The sequence below is a fragment of the Cicer arietinum genome, chromosome 7 (assembly GCF_000331145.2).
Source record: "Cicer arietinum cultivar CDC Frontier isolate Library 1 chromosome 7, Cicar.CDCFrontier_v2.0, whole genome shotgun sequence".
Classification (NCBI taxonomy): Eukaryota; Viridiplantae; Streptophyta; class Magnoliopsida; order Fabales; family Fabaceae; genus Cicer; species Cicer arietinum.
The window spans coordinates 1199279-1221548 of NC_021166.2; the positions used below are offsets into that span (position 1 = coordinate 1199279).

General features: G+C 32.0%; 3 protein-coding genes and 1 non-coding gene across 6 annotated transcripts; 1 reads left to right on the forward strand and 3 right to left on the reverse strand.

Annotated features, from left to right (window-relative positions):
- Positions 1-84: 84 nt before the first annotated feature.
- Positions 85-8936, reverse strand: LOC101502688 (uncharacterized). 2 transcript variants are annotated; one of them, XM_004507641.4, is made up of 21 exons: positions 8137-8936; positions 7504-7972; positions 7315-7400; positions 7022-7135; positions 6748-6936; positions 6568-6633; positions 6430-6486; positions 5846-5953; positions 5634-5750; positions 5225-5332; positions 4994-5129; positions 4383-4514; positions 3292-3468; positions 2829-3212; positions 2491-2729; positions 1993-2071; positions 1637-1872; positions 1262-1451; positions 813-1038; positions 569-724; positions 85-453 (listed from the first exon to the last, which is right to left on the reverse strand). In XM_004507641.4, exons 1-21 carry the CDS (start codon positions 8812-8814, stop codon positions 348-350), a joined length of 4053 nt encoding a protein of 1350 aa, XP_004507698.1. In that variant the 5' UTR covers positions 8815-8936; the 3' UTR covers positions 85-347. The 2 variants fall into 2 exon arrangements, with proteins under 2 accessions (XP_004507698.1, XP_004507697.1); XM_004507640.4 differs by having other exon boundaries at positions 5831-5953; positions 8137-8935.
- Positions 8937-11248: 2312 nt separating this feature from the next.
- LOC101503437 (tobamovirus multiplication protein 1) lies at positions 11249-15976 on the reverse strand. Its single transcript, XM_004507643.4, has 11 exons — positions 15595-15976; positions 15422-15512; positions 15259-15311; positions 14897-14989; positions 14685-14756; positions 13965-14037; positions 13789-13834; positions 13591-13654; positions 12720-12773; positions 11973-12050; positions 11249-11875 (listed from the first exon to the last, which is right to left on the reverse strand). Exons 1-11 carry the CDS (start codon positions 15748-15750, stop codon positions 11783-11785), a joined length of 873 nt encoding a protein of 290 aa, XP_004507700.1. The 5' UTR covers positions 15751-15976; the 3' UTR covers positions 11249-11782.
- A 2612-nt stretch (positions 15977-18588) lies between these two features.
- On the reverse strand, positions 18589-20412 carry LOC101503776 (cullin-1-like). Of its 2 annotated transcripts, none has more exons than XM_027336580.2 (6): positions 20222-20412; positions 20018-20132; positions 19743-19913; positions 19577-19624; positions 19350-19454; positions 18589-19164 (listed from the first exon to the last, which is right to left on the reverse strand). In XM_027336580.2, the coding sequence occupies exons 1-6, from the start codon at positions 20353-20355 to the stop codon at positions 18739-18741; spliced, it is 999 nt and encodes a 332-aa protein (XP_027192381.1). In that variant the 5' UTR covers positions 20356-20412; the 3' UTR covers positions 18589-18738. The 2 variants fall into 2 exon arrangements, with proteins under 2 accessions (XP_027192381.1, XP_004507701.1); XM_004507644.4 differs by having other exon boundaries at positions 18589-19155; positions 20222-20409.
- A 637-nt stretch (positions 20413-21049) lies between these two features.
- Positions 21050-21121, forward strand: TRNAW-CCA (transfer RNA tryptophan (anticodon CCA)). The gene has a single exon. It is a non-coding gene; the product is annotated as a tRNA-Trp (tRNA).
- The last annotated feature ends 1149 nt before the right edge of the window (positions 21122-22270 follow it).

Genomic DNA, 22270 nt, shown 5'->3' on the forward strand with positions numbered 1-22270 from the left:
TAACCCTTATCTCCAGCAAAATGTCATCTTTAAAAACGATTAAGAAACGCTTACAAACTGTTTTAATTTTCATATTCAACGACGTAATGTGTAAGCAGTCATTCAAACGATTAATCACCAACCATGACAAGCTTTCCCACTAAAAACTTGGGATTAGGGTGTTAGTAGGAAAATAGATATTGTACAAGAGAGATATAAAACCAATATTACATTCAGATTAAAAAAGGAAAGAAATTTTCCTCCAGAATCCACGAGATGAGGAAAGAATGCCAATAAAATTGATCGAATGCTTAATTGCTTCCATATGTCAAGAATTGCGCATAGCATTAGAACTTGACAAAAAAACTTCAGGCGTGGGTCACTAGCTTCAAAATCTCCACAGCTTCCTTCAATCTTCTATCTGTGTTTTCTTTAACAATAACAACAGGACTAGGTGTTGGACCCCGAACCTTTCTGCATTTTTGCAAAACAAAAGGAAAAACCAAACATTCTCATTAGATTTATCTCATCAATCAATCAAATTTCTTAATAGAAAAAATAAACAATTTTCCAAAGAGCAGAGTGTTACCTTTTCTGGTAAGTGGCCTTCCTAGTAAGCTCCTCAACAAGACCGTGCAGTCGCTTTAGTAAGGCAGGGGATTTGAGTATGGCATCAACGCCTTTGTGAGTTGAGCATATCTTCTTCAAAAGTTGTGAGGCAATGAAGAAGCCCTCCTCCTTATTCCTGAAACAAGTTTTAAAAGTTATAAATTATAAGAAAAGAGTATAATCTCAGCAACTAACAATGTCAAACCACTGCTAAATATCGAAACCTCAGTAACTCCAAGACGATTGTCTGAACAGAACCCTGTCTTTGTATCAGCACTTCTAGTAGATTAGGATAGCGAGCAAGATTTCGAAGAGTTGACAAAACATGCTTTAAAACCTCCTGATCAGGGATACTCCTGCTGATTGATCGAATAAGCCGCAACAAGGTGTCAATAGCCCCAGCACTCACAAGTTCTTCACAACATCTCTGGGAATGTTCTGTTGCCATGTCTGCAAAAAGCCAGTCACATTAGAAATAAAGAAAAAAGCCTCACTCATCAGAACTCATTGTAAATATAGTCACTTTTGATATGCTACCTTATCTAAATAAATTCTAAAATATAAACTTTTACACACCTTGCAAATTAAAATTAGAGCACACATCTAAAGAAACTAGATTGCATGCTTCAGTAGCCACCTACTTAGTTAAAGTATTAAAAGATTTAGTTCTCACCCAATGTTGAACAAGTATGAAGGATGTCACTAAGACTCTTCATATTAAGTAGCTCTGAAAGCGCTGCCAAGAGTCTGTTTATGAGACGTTTGCTGTCATCCACGTTTTTGGAAGACTCTTGCATTCTCAAGCGCAAATCCATTAGTTGTTCTGTTGTTTTTTTACGTGCAACATAACCTTTCCAATGGGACTACAGAAGTTATAATAGAAAAGAGAAGGCGGATTAGCAAACAGAAAAACATTAATAAAAAGGAAACCATAGATTAAAATTTTGCTTTGGTCATTGCACTAAGACTCCTTTCACTTAAGTGAAACAGAATACACAAGAACTACTATAAGTTATATAATAAGACGACATCTATTAAAATACAATACCTGTATGACAATAATACGATGTCTATAAACAATGGCCTTTCGCCTGGCTACCCACTCACGAGCGTGAGACTGAATAATGAGTGCAGACTTTGTCATCAATTTATGTAACAAGAAATGCTTCCACCATCGTTGCAATTTCACTACTTGAGACAAGAATAGTTCCAGTTGTAAACTACAACAGCCAGCTGGTTTTGAAATGCATTCAGCAGCAACTGCATGTAGCTTAGAAGCACTGCCTACATCACCATTAGACAAGATAAAACTATACAGAATACTAAATTTGAAAACACAATTAAATCACCCAGTTACAAGCTCAATGAGATGATAGAAAAAACTAAAAGATGCAAACAGAATACCTAATATCCAATTTCGAGTTAAATGCCCCCTAATATAGCACTGGAGCTGCAAAGCAGCATATTCCTGGCACTTATGATCCTGTGGTAACATATAGGAACAAACAAATAAAAAGGCAAACAAAACTCTAGTCAAAAAGAAAATTAAACAGATGAAAACCAGGCAACTATACGCATATACATCCTCACTAATCATCCTTCTAATCTTATGGCAATACTAAATTCAAGCAAAAGGTTAAATTTTTTTTTTTGGAAACCTAAATCATAGATTGGACAAAAGCTAATTTCTTACAACTTGTGTCCAAATGCTGGTTTTGGAACTCTTAAGTGAGAAACCAAAAATGCAATTCGGAACCTAGTGACAAACCATAACATATCATATAGAGATGATATTCATGAGCAAATAAACAGACGAACAAAAGAACTGCAAACTAGAAGATCATAAATTTTTTGGACAAAAACAAAAGGTAGTATATCATGATAGAAAATAGAATATCATACTTCCATTGCAACAATATGGCGTTTCTCAACAGTGGCCTTTCGCCTGGCTATCCACCCACGAGTACAAGACTGGATTATGATGGCTGACTTAATCATCAATTTAACCAACATGCGACCCTTCCACCATCGTTGCAATTTCACTACTGTAGACATGAATGCTTCAAGTTGAAAACTACGTAAGCCAACTGGTCTTGAAATGCAACTCACAGTAATAGTTGCACGTAATTTGGAAGCACTACCTACACCACAAAACATGACTTAGTAGTAATGGTAGGATAATATGAAAGCACAAATAAAAAAATATTAGCTTTGTAAAACATGGACTATCAAATAACAACCTAATAGACGATTTCGTGTTAAATGCCCCCTGATTAAGCGTTGGATCTCCAATGCTGCATCTTTCTGACAAATTAGTGTTTTTTGGTATTTCAAACTTCGACTGACACTTTGGATCTTCACTACAGCATCTCTTTGGAACAAGAAATCTCGTTTCACAAGCCAACCACGAATAAATTTCTGAACAGTTGTGGCAGCAGTCACCATGTCTGAACTCGTGAGTTTAGGAGTTATACTACATCCTTGTTGAGGCCTCCAACAAAGCCAACTCCTCACTGCTTGCTGGATAAGTTGTGCTGACCTTTTCAACCTCAAAAAAGAATGCCTATGATAGAAAAACACGGCATACCTCTCATATATTTCAGATTGCTTCAACATTTCTGTGTCTGTGTAAATAAACATGTGCCAATAAGTAATGAAACATAACACCAATAAAACTTTGAGATTAAGCAATAAACTACTTGCCACATGAGAAATCAGAGATTTGACCACCAGTGAATATCATGCAGACGGACTCCTGCCTCATTTTCAGCCAAGCTCTTACAACAGTCTTCAAAAGGGTAACAGCATTTACCATCTTGAGAAACTTGCGCCGTACAACCAATCCTCTAATATGTGATTGTATTGTTCTTGCAGCATTTTCTAAAAACAGTAACAATTATTAACAAGAAAACAAAGAACATCTACAAAACAAGATTAGGTTGGATTACAGTAGGTAAAAAAGCTGTAATATAGTGGAAAACAATCATACCTAGAATGTTGTCAGTTTCACATCATGAAAAATAGAAGTTTGTTCAAATGCAGCTATGCTACAGTACTATAACACCACTATTTGACAACACTTCGTATCAATTTTGTTAAAATCGAGAGTTTAAATAAACCTGACTGATAAACTCGTAAGCATCTAGCTATGTTTAATTTACCTAATATTAAAAAAATATTATGTACGACACACACACATATATAATGTCATCATTACAAATAACAATAATTCAGCACTTTAACTCCATGATATTAGTCTTCAGATTTTATAATAAATATTATGCTTTAGGATTTATTTACAAAAAAGAGTTTGCATGTGAGTTAATCAGTTTTCAGGCCTAAAATCGTAAATCCGTAAGAGTTAGCTTTAGGATTTAACAACCATGCTTTGCACTAGATCTAATATTGTCGAACAATGGCAGTTTGTTCAAATTTTGGTGTGCTATAGCCCTATAACACCACTATTAGACAATCCTGAATACCTTCATTTCAATTAAGCAAGGGTCAAGATAAAGAAAAGAGAACATAAATTATGCTGTTTCCAAAAACTCAAAGCCCCAGGCCTGCTTCAATTCTACTGCAAATACCTACTCAAATCCATTATGAATAAATTCAAATAGGAATTGATCAGACAAACCAAGGACTGATTTTTATGGTCAACTCGAGTAATTTCTGGCATATTATCAGAGAAAGCAAAACTCCACCATATATAGTATTTCTTTCATTTCAAAGCTGTGGGAAATGTACGGGGACTTAGTTGCAAAAAAAGAGTAACAAAACCATAATAGTATTACCTCTTTTAATGTCAATGTGGCATTCAGTGGTCCTAGAAATCTGCAAAGTAGAGACAGCTGGCTGCATAGTACAGTTTCGATCAGCCATTTCTTGCCACCAAGTCTGGATGGCCTTGAATTTTCTTGCAGCATCTATCTTAATAAATCAAAGATTTTGATTAAAAATATATACAAAATGAACAACGAAAGTCAAATATTAGTTTTTACACGATCATACCATTCTTATAAATTATAACTAATCTAAATAGATATTTTGCTTAGTACACAAGAAGTAAAAGAAGGCAAACTGTTGTCAACACATGACTCTAGCATTAGCTCCACTATACAAACCATATAAAAGGAGATCATATATTTGAAAGATAAAGCCCAATTTCAAGCTCAACCTGTCTGCTACATATTAAAAAAAAGAAAAAATTATTATTTTTCATTTTTATTCTTAGAAGTTGGTGACAGTGGACAAATCATTAGATTAAGTACTTTAGATTTGTAAATGACAAATTTATTCCATGCGTCAAAAATCAAATTCATGCATTTATAATACAAGAAATACACACAAATGACATGCATAATAAATAATTAAATTTCACACCACCAAAGAGTCAACAAGAAACCTTCATTGTTACACGCATCCGAAGCATAAGGATTTTGTGTTGATTCAGAACTGGAATGGCACTGTACTGTCTTCAAATTCCTACGATTTGTGGTATGGTAGTCATAATCCAATAGCTTATGAAAATTTAAGTGATCCTGGAAAGGAGTAAAACAAAAGATAGAGAATTTAACACAGTTTCCTGAATATGACGAGTATCATGAGTCATGACAGTAATATTTATTCTGCTTACCACTTTTTTCTTGACAAATAATTGGCTAGCAAGGAAAACAACCAATATCACCACACTTCGATCACTGCACGCGCCATTATATTGAAGTAGCTCACTTATTTGAAGTACCTACAGGATAATATACCCGAATTCCATTATCCTACTAATAACATCAAGTGACAAAAAGCACGTGTACAATTCTAATTTACTATAGGTTACACAACCATAATAATTACACATTTTGACGCAATTTCGAACGTGAATATATGTAATTCTCATGCAAGCATTAATGCATTGCCACTGTCAAATGCAAGTATTAGAACCAGACATGACAGAAGTTGCACAATGTACTTGAATATATTTGATCATGTCTTGACAATGAATCCATCATATGCCTGCAAGTAGGAATTTGCACAATTAAGCTATTTACCTCAGGAAAATTCCCCAGTAATGTGGTCAATTTCTGGGATAATATGAAATTGTACAGTGCATCTGAATATTCATTAACTGACATAATTGATGCCTTGTGACTTTTTTCATAAACTTCCTGTACAAGAAATGAGAAATAAAGCTTACAAACAATAGATTATTATCAGCACTCATAAGGAATCTAATGAAGTTTAAGACCTTCAACAAACAGACATTGTGAAGTTCCTTCTGGAAGTAATAATCAAGTAAGCACCAGATTGCTTTGCCATCAACAAGGGAATGGAAACTGTCAACTCGGCAGTTATAATTGTCACAAACAGCCTGCAAAAAATAAATTGCAGAAACATGAGGAAATATTTTTTATAACTAAAGCTGAAACGAAGAGTAACATACTATCAAGTAACAAGTATCAGAGAACATTTAGTTATAGGTAATAGAAAAATACAAATCTAAGCAACACAAATTAGCAACTTTTTAACTACTCACCAACGTAGGAAGTCGGTAACAATTTAGAATAAGAAAGACAATCTATGCAACCATTATGATAAAACTAAAGAAACATCATGTTCAAAAAATTCTAGGAAAATTACTATGCCATTCCAAAGAAACCCTTCACTAGTTTTCATATCACACCACAAGATGTTAGGAGTAGAGTGAATTATGTTTCGTACTGGGAAGCTTAGGAAGCATTAATTTTTATAAATTGAATTAAATATAATGAAGGATTCATATCGCATAATCGACTTTTTCTTAAGGAAACCATCTACAGGACATATTAAAGGAGCCTTGGATTGTACCTGAATCCATTTCAAAAGCAATTCCAATGAACTAGAATGGGCACCACTTATCAGATCCTGTAAGGTAGAAGAAAACAAAGCTCAAGTATAAAAAGAAGATACGAGCTTAAATAAAAAGAAAGACAACATGGAAAATACCGTGCCAAGTCCTTGAATCTTAGAAATTTCCCCAACTAAACTTGTTTTATCAACCAACAAAGGTAGCTGCAAGTCCAATCACACAGGAAATTGTGTTGCAAACCAGGTTACAAGTTAATAGTTATAAAAAATGCAATAATAATGCGAAACTAAAAAAGTAAGATAAAACATAACTCCAACCTGCAAATGAACAAACATATTCCAGAGCAAAGAAACTGTAAGTTCTTTGTCTCCATTAATAATATCTTCTGTTACAATCATTGTGTCCTCTTCATCAATTAGGGAGACCCCAGCTTGTCTAAGATATTGCAGGGCAACACCACAGTTTGCCAAATTTTTCTTACGAGTGTCAGAAGGAACTACAATTTTCTGTCCAGACAATGACAATGAATCACAATTCCTAAATTATTGGATTATCCAGAAAAATAATAACACTGGGGGAGTCAAATAACACCTTGAGGATAGAAGAATTATGCTGCAAGAGATGAATAACTCTACACAGTTTTAGTCCGTCTTGGAGATCTGTAAATAAATCTCTGATCTGGAAATCATACTCAACAAGAAGCCCCTACAAAATCACAAAACAGTCAGAAAATATTAAAGTGAATCATCTATTATCATCATGAAATAGCCCAAGACCCCCCCAACAACAGATGTTGCAGATATTCAGATGAGCTTGTATGTTCTCACACTAACAGACAACCTCATAAGTAAATGAGCACAGCACAATAAAGGATATAAACCAACCTGTTGGTGAGATACTTTGTAACCTAAAATAACCAAATGTGTTAGAAGATTGCCTTCTCCGCGCATTACATCAGATGACAGAAATTCTAATTTCCAATGAAAAAGAGAGAAAAGTTAACCTACAATGTAGAAACAGTTGTCACATGAATATTAACAGAAACCAGTACTAGATCATTAAAAATTACTTACCCTGGATCACTTGACTACTTGATTTAATCCAGGATTCTGTTTTGAATAACAAAGGGGAACCACCATCCAATCCATCAATACCATATTCAATCGGGAGGAAACTTTGACATTTAGCTTTATCAAGTATAAGCACAAGCAATAATATCCTCTTCAAAATCACATTCCCCAAATTCTCATAGTAACCAGACCTATAAACTCCTTCAACCATCTTGTTATATGCATACATCTTTGCTAAACCCTCATGTGTAAAAAATAGCTTTTCAATGACCATTTTCAAAAATATGACATCTTGATCAGAATCACCATCCCCATTGGACACCAATGATTCCCCACCAAAAATTATATATAATCCAATTCGCAGCCAATTTGGATTATAACAAATAAGGATTTTAATGGCCTTATCCTTCAACCCTAAATCGGTCACCATAGGACAGTGAGCCTTCAAATTTAGCCTTCCTTCATCAATTGTCTAAGAAACAAAACAAAACAAAACAAAACAAAACAAATGAGAAAATGCAGAGAAATTCATCCACACCAGATTACATCACAAAACATGTTTCACATTCAACAGAATCATGGCAACTCAAACTACACAAGCAAAGCAAAGCATGTGGAAAAGAGAGAAAAACAAACCTTGGTGACATGAGTCATGACTTGGAAGATGTCATCACAAATTCCAAGGCTCAAATAAACACTCATACGCTGCTTCAAATCATCGAAACTGCACACATCCTTAAGAGAATCCTTCAACCGAGAAAACGAAGAATTATGCAACTCTGCCGCAGATGCATTTTCCTTACCAACGCGCGACAAACATAACTTCCTTTGGCGTTTGGGAGTTCGCCATGCCGAATCAACACCAACCGAAATCCTCGGGGCATTATCACGTTTCCCCTTAATCGCCGGAGAAGCGTCGGCGATCTGAACGCCGGCGATGGAAAGGTCGCAACCGCAAGAAGCAGGAGATTCAAGAAGGAAGTTGAGCCAAACGGTGAGGGACTTGGCTAGGGATTTTATGGTTTGTTGTTTTTTGATTTGGGCGATTCTAGAAGTGTGAGAGTGTTCAAGTTGAAATGCTTTGAGCTTTTTAGTGGCTGCTGTAGCTGATGAATTTTTGGGACGACGGAGGAGTGTGGTGGTGTGTTTGGATTTGGAAGCGGTGAAGTATTGTGTGAATGGAGATTGATGGTTGAGAGAGAAAGAAGAGGGACGATTAGGGGTTTTGAAATTGGAAATGTCTTTGAGAAGTGAAGAAGAAGGATAGGGTGAAGGACATGGAAGTTCGTTATCTTCTTCCATGCTTTGATTCATTTGAAAATGGAAGGAGGATTCTTCTTCTACTTTCTTCACTATTGTTTCTCTCTTTTTGAATTTCGAATTTTAAATGAGCGGGTAGATTGATCCAACGGAACAACCAGCGCAAACTCTAACGTTATCATAAATTCTAAATATATACCGTTTGTTTCTCAACATACAAGAAGGAAAGTCCCTTTTGTTTGGAAATACAATTCATTTTTTGTTTTTGTTTTTGTTTTTAGGGTGTGTTTAGTTGGAGAGGTTTAAAGAGTAGTAAGTCAATATAACTTAAAATATTTTTTTAATTAAACATGTTTAATTTTTTTTTTCTCTTTTTTTCTCATAAAAATTTCTCATTTTTTACGTTGAACTAAATATTATGTCACTTTCATATGTTAACATAAATTTTTTTTCTTTTCTACTTTCACTTTTATTAAACACAAACATCATTTTTCTTTTTATTCCTTTTAAGACTAAATCATTCTCTTTACTTTAACGTTGTGCAATTGCAACTTTTTCTCTCATCCTCTTAACTACTTCATTTGGGTATTTAATCAAAAAATGAGATATTTTGATCTCATGATTTCTTGACTTTTATTTAGAGATTTTTTGTTTTCAAATTTAATAATTTCTTATTTTTAGTGATGAAAATGTTGATTATTGAAATGTGTTTTGTTGAAAGATTGATTAATGAATTCAATCTTTTGATTTTTTTGGGATGACGGTGATGAAGGAAAAAAATGAGAAGATGAAGATCGTTAAAGTTCATATTATTTTTTTAAAACATAGAATTAGATTTATAAAAAAAAAAAGTGGAAAACAAAATAAATGAAAAAAAATACAAAATTGTTCGACTTGTCATACATATCAATATTTTTAAATGAAATAATAATAATAATAATGTCACGATTCGAAAACTAGTCTCACAAGTCTATCAATTAATTTAACAATTAAACAATTAAATCATTCTCTAACCATTTAAAAATATATATTTTTTCTCGAAATTTCGACAGAGTATTTTCTGTAAATTCAACAATTTCAAATTTATAGAATTCCTCTTTAACTTTCAATTCACTCATAATTCAAATAACATAACTTAATTTCTTAATACACTTCCCAAAAAAATAGACTTTCTAGATTCTAAAATAGCTGCAAATTACATTTGACTCGACATATTTTACAAAAAAATAGTCATCGATCAAAGAGGCCTACCAAAAAAAAATATGGTCGAGACTTGAATCTACCAACAGCTTACTACTCAGCTGCCTGTGAATCTAAAAAAAAAATAAACAACATGAAGGGTAAGTCACAAAGACTTAGTGAGAAGACAACAACCACTGTCAACTAGAAGAGAAACACAAAAGCTTTCATCTCGTTGATAGCTATCTCCTCCTAACATTTCTCATAGGGGCGGTTCCATCTAATGGGTAACTCTCCTTAATCAGAACGAGGTAACTAGGTGCAACTAACGCTGTTAACGATTTAATAATATAACAACGATTTCCCAAAACACGTATTTTAAATCATTTCATCGAAATTCATGGAAAACATATTTAATTATAACAATTCAATATTTAAATATTATAACTCATACATAAATCAAACTAATAACATATTATATAGCAACGACCATTAAATTAAATAATTGACAAAATCGAGATACATTTCAAAGGTTGTGTTCTCCAAATTTTTCAATAAATATTTTAATATAGAAAATAAGTAAAATAATAATTATAGCATTATAAAAAATATATGACGATGACCGTCGTCAACTCACTCTATGGAGAATCGGCTATGTCTGCTCTCCAACAACTCTCAGAGTAGCATGTAGGACTTCAACTGTCAAATCTCAAGATAAATAACTACAATTATCTGTGGAAAGAATTCTATGTTAGTCTTTTTAATGTAAGGGTTGTAAACCTTAATCAGGGAGCGTACCATTGCCTCCCTCTTATCTCTTAGAGCAGCACTGCGAGCACTTACCGATCCATGCCCATAACATCCTTCTGATAGAACAACAACTGCTTCTACAAATGAACATAAAGGCAACCTTGCAGATCTGAATGGAACACGTACCATTAGTGCAAGGAGTTAGACTTTATAACTTTTTTTCTTTCTTTCTTTCAATCTACTTCTTTGTACCTTTCACAACGATGTTGAGCACGAAAACAAGAGTGAGGTTGAGAATAACGTCAAAAATGGTTATGGAGAACGAGATGGAGGATGACGACGTCAAAAACGAAAAACAAAGAATAAGATAAAGGAGGATGGAGAGCGAAAACGAAAATGGAGGACAATATGGTTGAGTGAATTTTTTTTGGTTTCACATGTGATTGGAGAATGAATTAGAAGAATAGGATTTTTAGTTTTATTTTATATTTTTATTCCTTTTAAAAATGAAACGGTGCATTTCAAATAACTTCATGCACATATTAAAAGACAAATGATGTGAACCATAAAAAATGGATAACAAACTATTAGATAAAAGGATCTAGAACGTCATTTTACCTAGAATAATAATACTCAAAACCTCATCATGCACTGATTTGTTGTCCAGAACACTAAACCTTTTACTTATATTATTTCAAGTTAATGTTGTGAAATCAATGGGTCAAAGCCAAAATACTAACTAAAAACATCACTTCAAGCTTGTGCCTGAACCTAACATTCTGCCTATATGAAAAATTGTATTTCCCTGATAATATCATCCCCACCCTTGAAACAAGGGTTAATGGAAAAATGACTGCAGAAAAGTCACTAACTCTTGTGACTTGTCATGCCACGCAGTATACACCCTACAAAACGTGAATCCAAATTATCCTTTCCCAGGCAGGAACTGCTGAGTATCACTCGTGTAAGAACTGCTGCCAAAAGACTATATTGAGATCCTTTTTCTTAATCTGTTTCTCCAGTTGAACTTCAAAGTATATAACCAAGAACCATTAAAACCATAACCAATCAGCAAATTAACAATGCAATGCAGCTAGTGAATAGCGTGATATTGTGCTGATATCCTCTTTGGGGGCAATTTGCGCAGAATGTAGAGGACTAAAGCTGAAGGCAGGATTTCGACCAGCTGTATTTGGAAAAGTAAGAAGTCAAATCCAAATTACATGAAAAGTGGGAAATCAAAATTCTAGTTGCAATTAACAAGGAATACTCAATCAATATACCATGTAGTAGACCAAGTCCAAAATAGGATGATCCAAAACATCAAGAGACGCATCTGAATCAAACGCCGACAAAAAACCCTGCATGTATATCAAAAGTATGATTAAGAAAGAAAGTATTCTGCTTGAATAATAATAATGCCATACAAACCATAATTCAGCTTTAACTGTAAAGTTTTATTGTTCACGTGTCATGATAAAGACTTAAAGCCTCTGCCTTTCCTTTTCCCTTCTCAACTTAAATAAGTTATGGTGTTTTAGTTGCGACAAATTCCTTACAGACTTATAAATAATTAAGGAAAAGTTAAATGAGAGAATTTCTCAAAAGATAGGGAAAAAGAAATTAATTTCAACTTCTATTAGAAACTATTGTTTAAAAAGCTCACAATTATTGCAAGATAATTTTTCAACATTTTTCCCTTAATTGCTTGTGGATAAAGTTTATCCTAGCTGGCTCTATTTGTACATAAACTATATTTTCAATTGTTAGTGTCAAAAGAAAAAACTAAATTTCCAATATAGCAAAAGTTTTATAACTACTGAGAATATGTCAAATGCTTATTATTGCTGCAACCAGAAGGGAGAAGACCACCATACTAATGGCATAAAAAAATAACACAGGATGATATGTCCATGACAAGCAGACAAGAATTGTAATAAAACGCAGTGTCATATTTAAACATACAAGCTTAAGAACATGTTAAACAAAACACTAAAAGAAAGATATAACAACAAAGGCAAAGAAGTTACCATAACGCATCGTATTAAAAAACAGGTGAAACAGATGGCTGTAACAGATCCGACCTGAAAAACAAATCCCATGTTACGTGAATACAAGTAATATTGAGAAAGATAACAATTCATTTCGTTACATATATGTTTGGAACAGAAGATGATGGAAATCAAAAAGGGGTCTTCCCAGTTCACGAAAAGATGATATTTATTCGTTGGTAATCGGGTATATACAGAATTTAAACTTATTGTTTGTAATACTGTAGAGCTGAACTACAAAGTTTAATAAATAGCTGATAATCAGAAAATGAGCCAGCTAAATAAAGCTGATAACATTTGTAGCACATCTAATCTAATTGCATGCAAACACAAATGCATGACTCATTCCTTCCCATCATTTTCCTGAAGATTCAGCAGGGATCATATTTTGAATTTGACAGAGGAAAAACTAGACATGAGGTAAAGAAACCGATAAAGGAGGTAAAAGAGATGACGTGATTTATCCTTTAAGTATGAAAATGGACAAATGCGGGAAAGCAACACCTCAAGAGATATGAGAATTTAGATTATGGTCTCCTCATTCACAGCCACAATAGACAGTTGACATCTAAACATTTACATAACATTTAAATAGCTAAGAAGTTTGAATTAACTGGAAGTCATTTTGGACCTACTTCGAATGCAAAAAAAATCAATCATTTTCAACTTTATAGAGTAATGACTAATCCATAAAATCAGGAACCGAAATTTAATAAGAAAGATGCCTATTTTACGAAATGGTGGGGGTAATAAAGTGCGACTCAAATGAGTTTTCACTATTGTAGCAGAACATTATTTGTGCACAGTGGCACGACATCAAATAGACACTCTGAGAAGAAAGTGCCCATACCTCATGAAGTTTCTTCCTTCTCCCTTTAGATTCAATTGGGAAATGCCTCAGCATGCAAAATAATCTAGGAACATTGTTCAAGACAGATATAAAAAAGACTGTCCATTTCAAACATGAATTACCAGATAATAAATGAAACAGAGGCTACATTGATATTTCAAAGACTATTGCAAGTCAGACAAGATGAAAAAGCCTCACCTTCCTCCGTAGAGCAAGAAGCCCAGTGCAGCCACAAATGACACACCTGAAGAAGGAAAAGAAAATATCATTTTTCAAAATTCTATGTATAGAAAGGTATTATTTAAGGTGGCAAAACTCACTCCTAAGCTCTCAAGTCTGAGAAACGTAAAACAAACTTTAATTATAAAGCTAACCTGCAATAAATATCTTTCCAAATAACTCCACAACACTGTTGTCATCGATCCAGAGGTATATCCAAATACAAATCTAAATCCAAAACAACACTTTAGTATTATGATCAGTGATGTCAATTATCAAGGCAAGTGTTCCTTTTTGCTTTGAAACAATAAGATATCTATGCCTAGCTTGACATGCATCTTGAAAACACTAGATATAAGTAAATTGTCATTACAGTGTAAAAGTGAAATTGGATTGCCTGCTTTTAAAACCAATAATTTTCAAACAAATAACCCATGGTTGAACACTCAGTATATAATCAATTTACACTAGTTTCCAAGAAATTCGCAAGCCGTGATATATTTCTAGAGACCTAAAACTTCCTGATTTTCCTTTCCATACTAGTCACCACTACTAAACACCCAGATGTTGATCATGTAAATAAATAGGTTAAAAAAATGAAAATCTGCCACATAAGGCCATCACGCCAATATCATGCGATAACAAAAACCAAGCTACCATGAATAAAAAACAGAATGTGCAGAAAATAACAATACAATACTTCAAAGTTCAGAGAGAGATTTCAGGAAGAACAGTGATGGCGCAACGCAAGTGCAACTATATTGCAGTTAGAGAGATGTCATTGTGTATTGGTAGAGAGTATTGGGGTGAAAACTAGGAAGTACAACATACTAAAATAGTGCAGATCAGCTCGTGTCTGAAAAAGAGATAGCTACCTGGATAATATACAAGGCAGCATTTATTGAAATATAAATTATCTTTAGCTTATCGGTTGGTAAACTCCTTGCCTGTTAAGTCATTGGAACAAAAATTAAACAATTTTCTAATAAAAGAAGTAAAAAAGAATGAAACCCACAAAAATTAAAAATGGATAGAATTAAATAAATATAGTCGTAATTTCAAATTGATAAAGAGATGTTTCACTTGCCTGATGATAAATCTCTGCCCAAAAAAGGACTAAAAGAGTATATGTTGAGAAAAAGAGTAGTCCCGGCAAATCTAGTAGCACCAAAATGAAAACCTAATTGAAAAAAGCAAGCAAGACTCAATGTCAAAATCAGTATACCAATTTTTCCATTTGTAGTTAAATATAACCTATAAATAATGGATACTCATATCGACATCAGACACAACACTGGCACCAACATTTTTGACAATAATAATTGGAAAAAATGAATTAATTGAACGTGAGTGTGGAACATCAACATGCGTCAGGCACTAGGATATGCTTTCAATAAGAAGTGTATGTAGCTACAGAGAATATAACAGGTGGTTGCAAAATTAACTAACCTTAGGATGCAAAAGAAAAACTAGCTTGTGCAATCCAAAAACCAGAGCACGCACTGCAAAAATATTAAAAATAGAAAAATGAAAATTCGAAACAAGCAAATATATAAAAAAAAAACAATAAGAAAAAGATCGAAAAAGCAGGAAGAATGAAAAGTAGAGGAACCTCCGTTGACAATGAAATTCATGAGATGAAAAATTTTCTGCGTAGTCCAGCCAAACTCAGGTACTCTGAGCTCAATTCTGACTAATTGAAACTGCAGCGAATTGAAGAAGATGAGAAAAAGAAGGAGGTGTGAAAATGAAAAGAATAGAGTAGTATGTATGTATGTATCATACGAGAGCAACGGAGGAAACGAGAGCATAAGCTGCAGAGAGGAAGTAAAAGAAAGCGGTTTGGCAAGTAGTGGAGTTGTTGATTTGGTCCCACCACGTCAAATTGGAGAAGAGAGGTGCAAGCTCCTCCATGATCATCGGTTGAAAGTTCCACCTCATTGAATTTGAGAAGTGGTGTGAGATAGATTCTCTATTAGTGAAAGTAGAGGGACGGAATGAATGTCGACGGTTATACTTTACTACCAAACAGTCTAGTCCACTGAGATCCAAACACAGTCCTAGCTTTCGACCCCTCTCTCTCTCTCTCTATCTCTCAACTAATCTTCTTCAACTTCAACGATGAAACGCATCTCGCAAACGTGCTTCTTGCACTGCATTTACAATTTTTATCTTTGCTTTTTATTTATGTATTTATTGTTGTCTTTGCTAGAATATAAGATTTTTTTTTTTTGAGTAAACAATATAAAATTATATAGTAGTCTTTTACTCTTTTTTATAGTAATATTTTAATTATACAGTATTCTATTTTGTTTTTCGTAAAAGAAGTTTGACTTGAAAAGTTAATAAAGTAAATAAATTAATAAAATATTATATTTTTTTTATAATTAAGTATATAATATAAATTATTGATATTATTTATTTTATTATTTAAAGTAATTTTATTATTGTATTTAATATTATTAAATTATAATAATTGTATAAATTAATTATAATAATTTGTTTTTTTTACATAAAAATGTTTTTTCCACTTTAAAATTTTTAAATTTTAACCCCTGTTATGAATGAAAGTTAACATTTTTTAAATCATTGAATGTTTTACTTATTTTAGTCTCTTTTTTTTTTTAGCACTTAGATATTAGTCCATTTTATAACAAGTGGCATGATAGTGACCATGCAATTTATGCCGGGATTGTCGAATTGAAAAATTACGGGTCAAAACAATTTCACTCGGTAACTTCCCGCACAATATTCAATTGAATCGATTCTAAACTTTTTAAATTTATCTCTTAAAATTTCAATTCAAAATTTAAACAAAAACCATTAATTAAATAATTGAGATCGTGTAACTAAATAACTTCACTTAAAAGGTAATTGTTTTATAAAAAGTTGAGTTTAAATTCAAGTTGAAACACAATTTAATTATATTTTATTTATCACTCAATCGAACTCTAAATTATTGAAGTCTTTTTGTTTAAGAATATTTATGATAAAAAAAATATTTTAGTATCATTTAAATTATTTTTATATTTTTCACTTTAATTGTTGAAAAACTTGGAATTAAACAAAGTATGTTTAGATACAATGGAATATACTTTTTTTCCTATCCCTTGGAAGTTGTGAAAGAATAACAAGGAAATAAAGGGAAATAACAAGACTGAAATTGGTGTAAATTAAGTATCCTTTAACACTCACTGGTTAGCGAATAATTTTCTAAATAGTTGATTTTATAAGGATAGTTGTGTATTATAGGTGATATTTGCTATGTCTCCAACAACCCAACCCAAGAGGCTTTAAAGTTGAAATGGAAAACTAAACATGAATAAATTAAAGGTATAGTTTTAGCATGAATAAACTTGTTCTCTTCTTGTAACTGTAACATGAGTTTGGAGTCAATTTCAAGGCCATAAAAAAAACTGGGCAGTTTCCTCTAGTGTCTTGTCTTTTATCATGCTATGTTCTTTATTCAAACTATCGATTTCCTGCAGATTGTGAGCCAAAGGATCCAAATATTTTCTCTCGTGGGATTACACGTTTGAGGCAGGGAAGAAAAACATAAATATTTTCAACTATAACAAGTTCCGTACAACATGTTTGAGTAATCATATGATTGTAAGAGAACTAACAACCTTCTATAATGTTCTGGAGCTTTGTGATGCCATTCTGCATGTAATTGCATCCTTCTTCAAAACTGATAAACTTTGGTGGACTCATTCAGTGGAATCAGATAGAGAAGTGAACCATAACCAATAACTAACTAGGAGAGAAGAGTTTGGTAAAGGATCATTCTTTGCTTCAGCTCTTTTAATTTGCTTTTTTAACTGGAGTTTATTTGATTACAATATAGTCGAATTTACTTATGAAATTGAGATCTTTTATAGACTAATTTTTTAATAATTAATCCACGTATAATTATAACTAGTGGTAAATTTCTTTTTGAAATGATTGAATTTTATAGACAAATTAGTCGCCAATAAAATGACATTAAAGTAAGATCAATGTGAATAAGCCACATTTAATTAATCATGTACATTATAATCTCTAATAGTTAAAGTTTATAGAGGAACTCTTTTGACAGATTTCTATAAATTGATAAATATATTTGTCAATTAAATATATTTATCAATTCGTAAAATTTAAAAATTAATTTCACCAATACTAAGTATATACTAGGACCACTATCTGTTGTAATAATTGTAGCACATAGTAATTAATCTGGAATGTTGGTTTGAGATCAAATAGTTCAACTATAGAATCTATTTGACATTGTCAATCGATTATGGTCGTCAATTAAATCAAATGATCACTACGTACTTACTGCGTCAAATCCAAATATGATTTACTATTCTAACCCGAGTAAAAACAAGATTCATTACTCTAAATAGTTAGATAATAAATTTAAAAGATTTTGGATATTGTTTAAATAGTTAAGTCCAATGTGTCAATTAGTTAAATTATACTAAATTGAGGGTTGAATAGTTGAACTAATTTGAATTAAAGATCGAAAGTGTTGAAAAAAAGGAAAATACCAAAATTCAATCTCTAATTACAAAGAATTTACTAGCTTAAACTGTTCCAATCATTTGCCTAAAATAGAATAATAACTAAATTATTTTACTGTGTTCTATCATCATCCAGTTCATTAGGTCTTCCTGTCTTATTATTGGTTAAATAGACCAGTTTTGTGGATGAATAACAAGGAAATAAAGGGATTAACAAGACTATATTTTTTTTTTAACTTAAAGTAAATTGGTGCCAAACTGTCAATTAACAAACCCATACACCACAAACAAATAAAATAATATAAATTCGAGGCATTAAATTTGAAATGGAAAACTAAAGATGAATAAATTGGAGGCACAACTTTAGCTAAAAATCTAGACACTATGCTCCTTGTTCTCTTCCTGTAACATGAGTTTCAAGCAAAATTCAACTGACATAGAACTGAGCAATTTCCTCTGGTGTCTTGTCTTTTATCATGCTATCTATTTTATCCCATGCCAGCTTAAGCAGACTATCAATTCTCATGTACCCTGCAGAAGTTTGAAGATCAAACAGAGTTTCACGGTCGACATCCACAAATTGAGCATCCCAGTTCTTGAGATCAACATATTTGGGCACACTGTTGTGCTTCTCACAGTATTCAATGAACATAGTTAACATTTTGGTACTCAAAGCAATAGGAATGGTATTAACATCATCACCAACAGGAATGGTCTCAATTATCTCCTCAATTTTTTTTGACATAAGTGCCACACTGCACTCCACTTCAAAAACATCCTCATCAGAACTTACCAGCTTGATTTTCTTTGATAAAGCTTCTGGACTGGGATTCATTTTCTTTTCCTGCAATAACTACAAACATCTTAGTCTAGTTTCTTTAATTGGATGCATTGCTTAATAATTGGTATACAAAACTTTCAGAAAATTATACCTAAATGTAATTTTCCTAAAGACACACAAACAAGCCTGACCAAAACATATTTCAAAAGGAACACATGCTACATACTGCAATAAGAACTAAGTTTTACTGAAATCACCTCTGGCTTGTTTTTTCTTGTGTATTCATCAAACTCTAAGTAGAAACCAAATGTGTTGTAAACAAAATTTTGATCAATCTGTTCTCCTGCAAGTTTCCTATCAATCTGTATACCAGGAAAGGAAGACAAGAGAACTATTACAAGCAATAAAAAATTGAGTTAAGAAATAATTACTTGTCTATAACTTTAAAAATAACAAGCACATAGAAATGGAAAAGAGAGAATACCATAGAAAACATAGCATCCATTATTTCCTTATTCATCTCTTGATATACCTGAGACAATTAAAAAAAGTAAAGTCAGAGTTAAGAAAGGGATAAAAGAAAAGCAAAATAAATAATACTATTAAAAAACAACATGGCTGCAACTTTTTTAAAGAATCTCAAGACCAACCAGATGGTAAAAGGATATGAAGCTGAATTGTTGAAGAGAACAAGAAAGTTTTCTTTGAAGACTAAAAAAAAAGTGGGAGAGGCGTTTGGCCATAGTTTTGTAAATTGACCATCTTCTTAGCACTTCTCTCAACAAAACTTCATCTTTCTTCTCTCGCAAAGATGGCAGAACCTATAAATAAATAAGAAAACTATTGTTAATTTTAATCATGATATGTAAACCCTAAACCCTATATGATAATTGAAATATAATATGTAAATAACAGTGTTACTCACCCTTGATTTAATATATTTTTCACATGCTTCCTTATACTTGTTTAGTAGTTGTTGAGCATAGTTGTAAGGAACATAGTTGTAAGGAGGTATTCGGTAACACATATTGTAGACGGTCCTGAATTACAATTTAAGTGAAAAAATAAGTAATAAACTTGACGAAATCGAATTTGCCCTAAAAAAACCATGTGATTAATTAATACGTACGTATAAAGCATGATGTGGTGGTAAGGAGTGAAGTTAGGTTCGGGAAAGCCATCTACAATGTCATAAAGCTTTGTGATACCCTTTTCTAAATAATCACATCCTTCTTTCAAACTCATAAACTTCTTAATAGTCATTGAAAAGATTTTCGGTGAAGAATTAGAAGCAAGAGAAACCAATCTTTGATTCTACGCAAGGGTTTAAGGGTTATTTATTTGTTGGTTACTTGGGCCTAAAGAATGATGAGATATCAATTTTAGTTTTGAATCAAATCATTTTTTTTTAATGAAAATAATCAAATTAAATTAGATTAGTTTTAATTTAATTTTCAAATTAAATTTAAATTTCTGATATTTTTATTTTTTTTCTTTAAGTTGAACATCTTCTCATTATTGTTTTCTCTCAAATTGATAAAATTTTATTATGATTTGAAATCTCGGACCTTTTTATAGATCAATTATATATAATCATAAAATTAAAAATACTAGAAAACCTTTTTTCAATATTCTTATGACATATAATTATATTACTTTATTTCAAAATTGATGGAACAATTTTAGAGTAATTTAACATGGGACCATAAAAATTCCCATAAAAAACTAATGATTTATAAAAGATACGAGGACGAAATTATATATAGTATTTATTTGACGAAGAATCATTATATTTAAAATTCACTTCACTTTTATACAAGAACAAAGAAAGTTTTAGAATTTGCATGCTTTTATGAATAAAGAATTTGTATGCTGCCACAGGGTTTAAAACTATTGCATAACAAATAACTTTGTAAGTGATAATATATAGAATATTTAACTGTAACAAACATCAACAGGATCCGTGGCGCAATGGTAGCGCGTCTGACTCCAGATCAGAAGGTTGCGTGTTCGATTCACGTCGGGTTCAATTCCCTTGATCCAATATTTTTTACTTAACTTTTATCATGTTCCCTACTAGTGTCTGCAATGGAATCTTGCTTGTTTCCTTTTGACTTCCCATACTAATAATTTTCCTTCATATACAAACAAAATTAACTAATTACACATTAATTAAAATTTAAAAGTGTTAATTAATTCTATTTAATTTTTTATGTACTGAAAAATATAAATTTACCAAAGTATTAACTTTTTTTTCTGTTGTACCAAAAAAAAGTAGCATTTTTCTGGATATAATTTTCTATTAAAATTGATTCCATAAAAAACATTAATTAAAGAATATATTTGGAATATTAACAATAATTATGGTGAATTTAATTAGAATTTGTCTATATTTGAGTCCACCAAACATTGGCTTGTTTTCTGGGTTATATTTGAGTTCGAATGGATTATATTAATTATAGCTTACTATTATATATGTATACAAGTCAGTCACTCTGCACCCTTAAATTTATCTATTTTTTTTTTACTGAAAAAGGTTACTAGTAATTACTAATTCTCGTCTTATATATAACTCTCTTTTAAGAAAAAAAGATTTAGATATTGATCTCATTTCAAATTATTAGATATATTTTATAAATATATTCATAATTAAAACTATCACTTATGTGTTTTAAGAGATGAAAAATTAGAGTTCGTCACATTGATCATAAAAAAAAAGACATTTTAGAAATATTCATACGTAAGAGATAGATATACTATATTTATTTTATGCATGTGTCAGTGGTTGTTAGTATTGTAAGAGACTCGATCCAAACTAGTTTATCTATCAAATGCTTCTCTTTATTTCATAAACCACCGAATCAACTTTATCGACATTTTTTTTAATGAATTATGTTAGGAAATAATATTGATAGTATTTTGTTCAAAATGAAGATTAAAATAGCAATTTTCTTATCACTCTACCCTCTAACAGTTTTATCACTTTCCTCTCCAACTGGAAGTTAGCCACAAAACCAACTTCATATTATCTTGTTTGATAATTGTTATAGTAACAAATTTTAAATTTCCAAGGGTGCTTGACTCGAACTCAATGGTTAGCTTTTTTAGTTTTTATTAACCCTGTTGATTCAAAGTTAATTTCGACCTTTCATGCCTTGGCCAAAGAAAAGAGGTTGAT

Excerpts from the sequence above, each read along its gene's own strand:
- LOC101502688 (XM_004507640.4), bottom strand. The coding sequence starts at position 8,814 with ATGAATCAAAGCATGGAAGAAGATAACGAACTTCCATGTCCTTCACCC. Across the intron at positions 7,401-7,503 it reads AAGTAGTCAAGTGATCCAGG|AATTTCTGTCATCTGATGTA; the intron begins GTAAGTAATTTT and ends ATTGGAAATTAG. Across the intron at positions 5,954-6,429 it reads TGCTTTTGAAATGGATTCAG|GCTGTTTGTGACAATTATAA; the intron begins GTACAATCCAAG and ends TATTTTTTGCAG.
- LOC101503437 (XM_004507643.4), bottom strand. The coding sequence starts at position 15,750 with ATGAGGTGGAACTTTCAACCGATGATCATGGAGGAGCTTGCACCTCTC. Across the intron at positions 14,990-15,258 it reads TTTTTCTTTTGCATCCTAAG|GTTTTCATTTTGGTGCTACT; the intron begins GTTAGTTAATTT and ends TTTTTCAATTAG. Across the intron at positions 14,757-14,896 it reads GGGCAGAGATTTATCATCAG|GCAAGGAGTTTACCAACCGA; the intron begins GCAAGTGAAACA and ends ATGACTTAACAG.
- LOC101503776 (XM_027336580.2), bottom strand. The coding sequence starts at position 20,355 with ATGACTATTAAGAAGTTTATGAGTTTGAAAGAAGGATGTGATTATTTA. Across the intron at positions 19,625-19,742 it reads TCATATCCTTTTACCATCTG|GTATATCAAGAGATGAATAA; the intron begins GTTGGTCTTGAG and ends TAATTGTCTCAG. Across the intron at positions 19,455-19,576 it reads TGGATGCTATGTTTTCTATG|ATTGATAGGAAACTTGCAGG; the intron begins GTATTCTCTCTT and ends CCTGGTATACAG.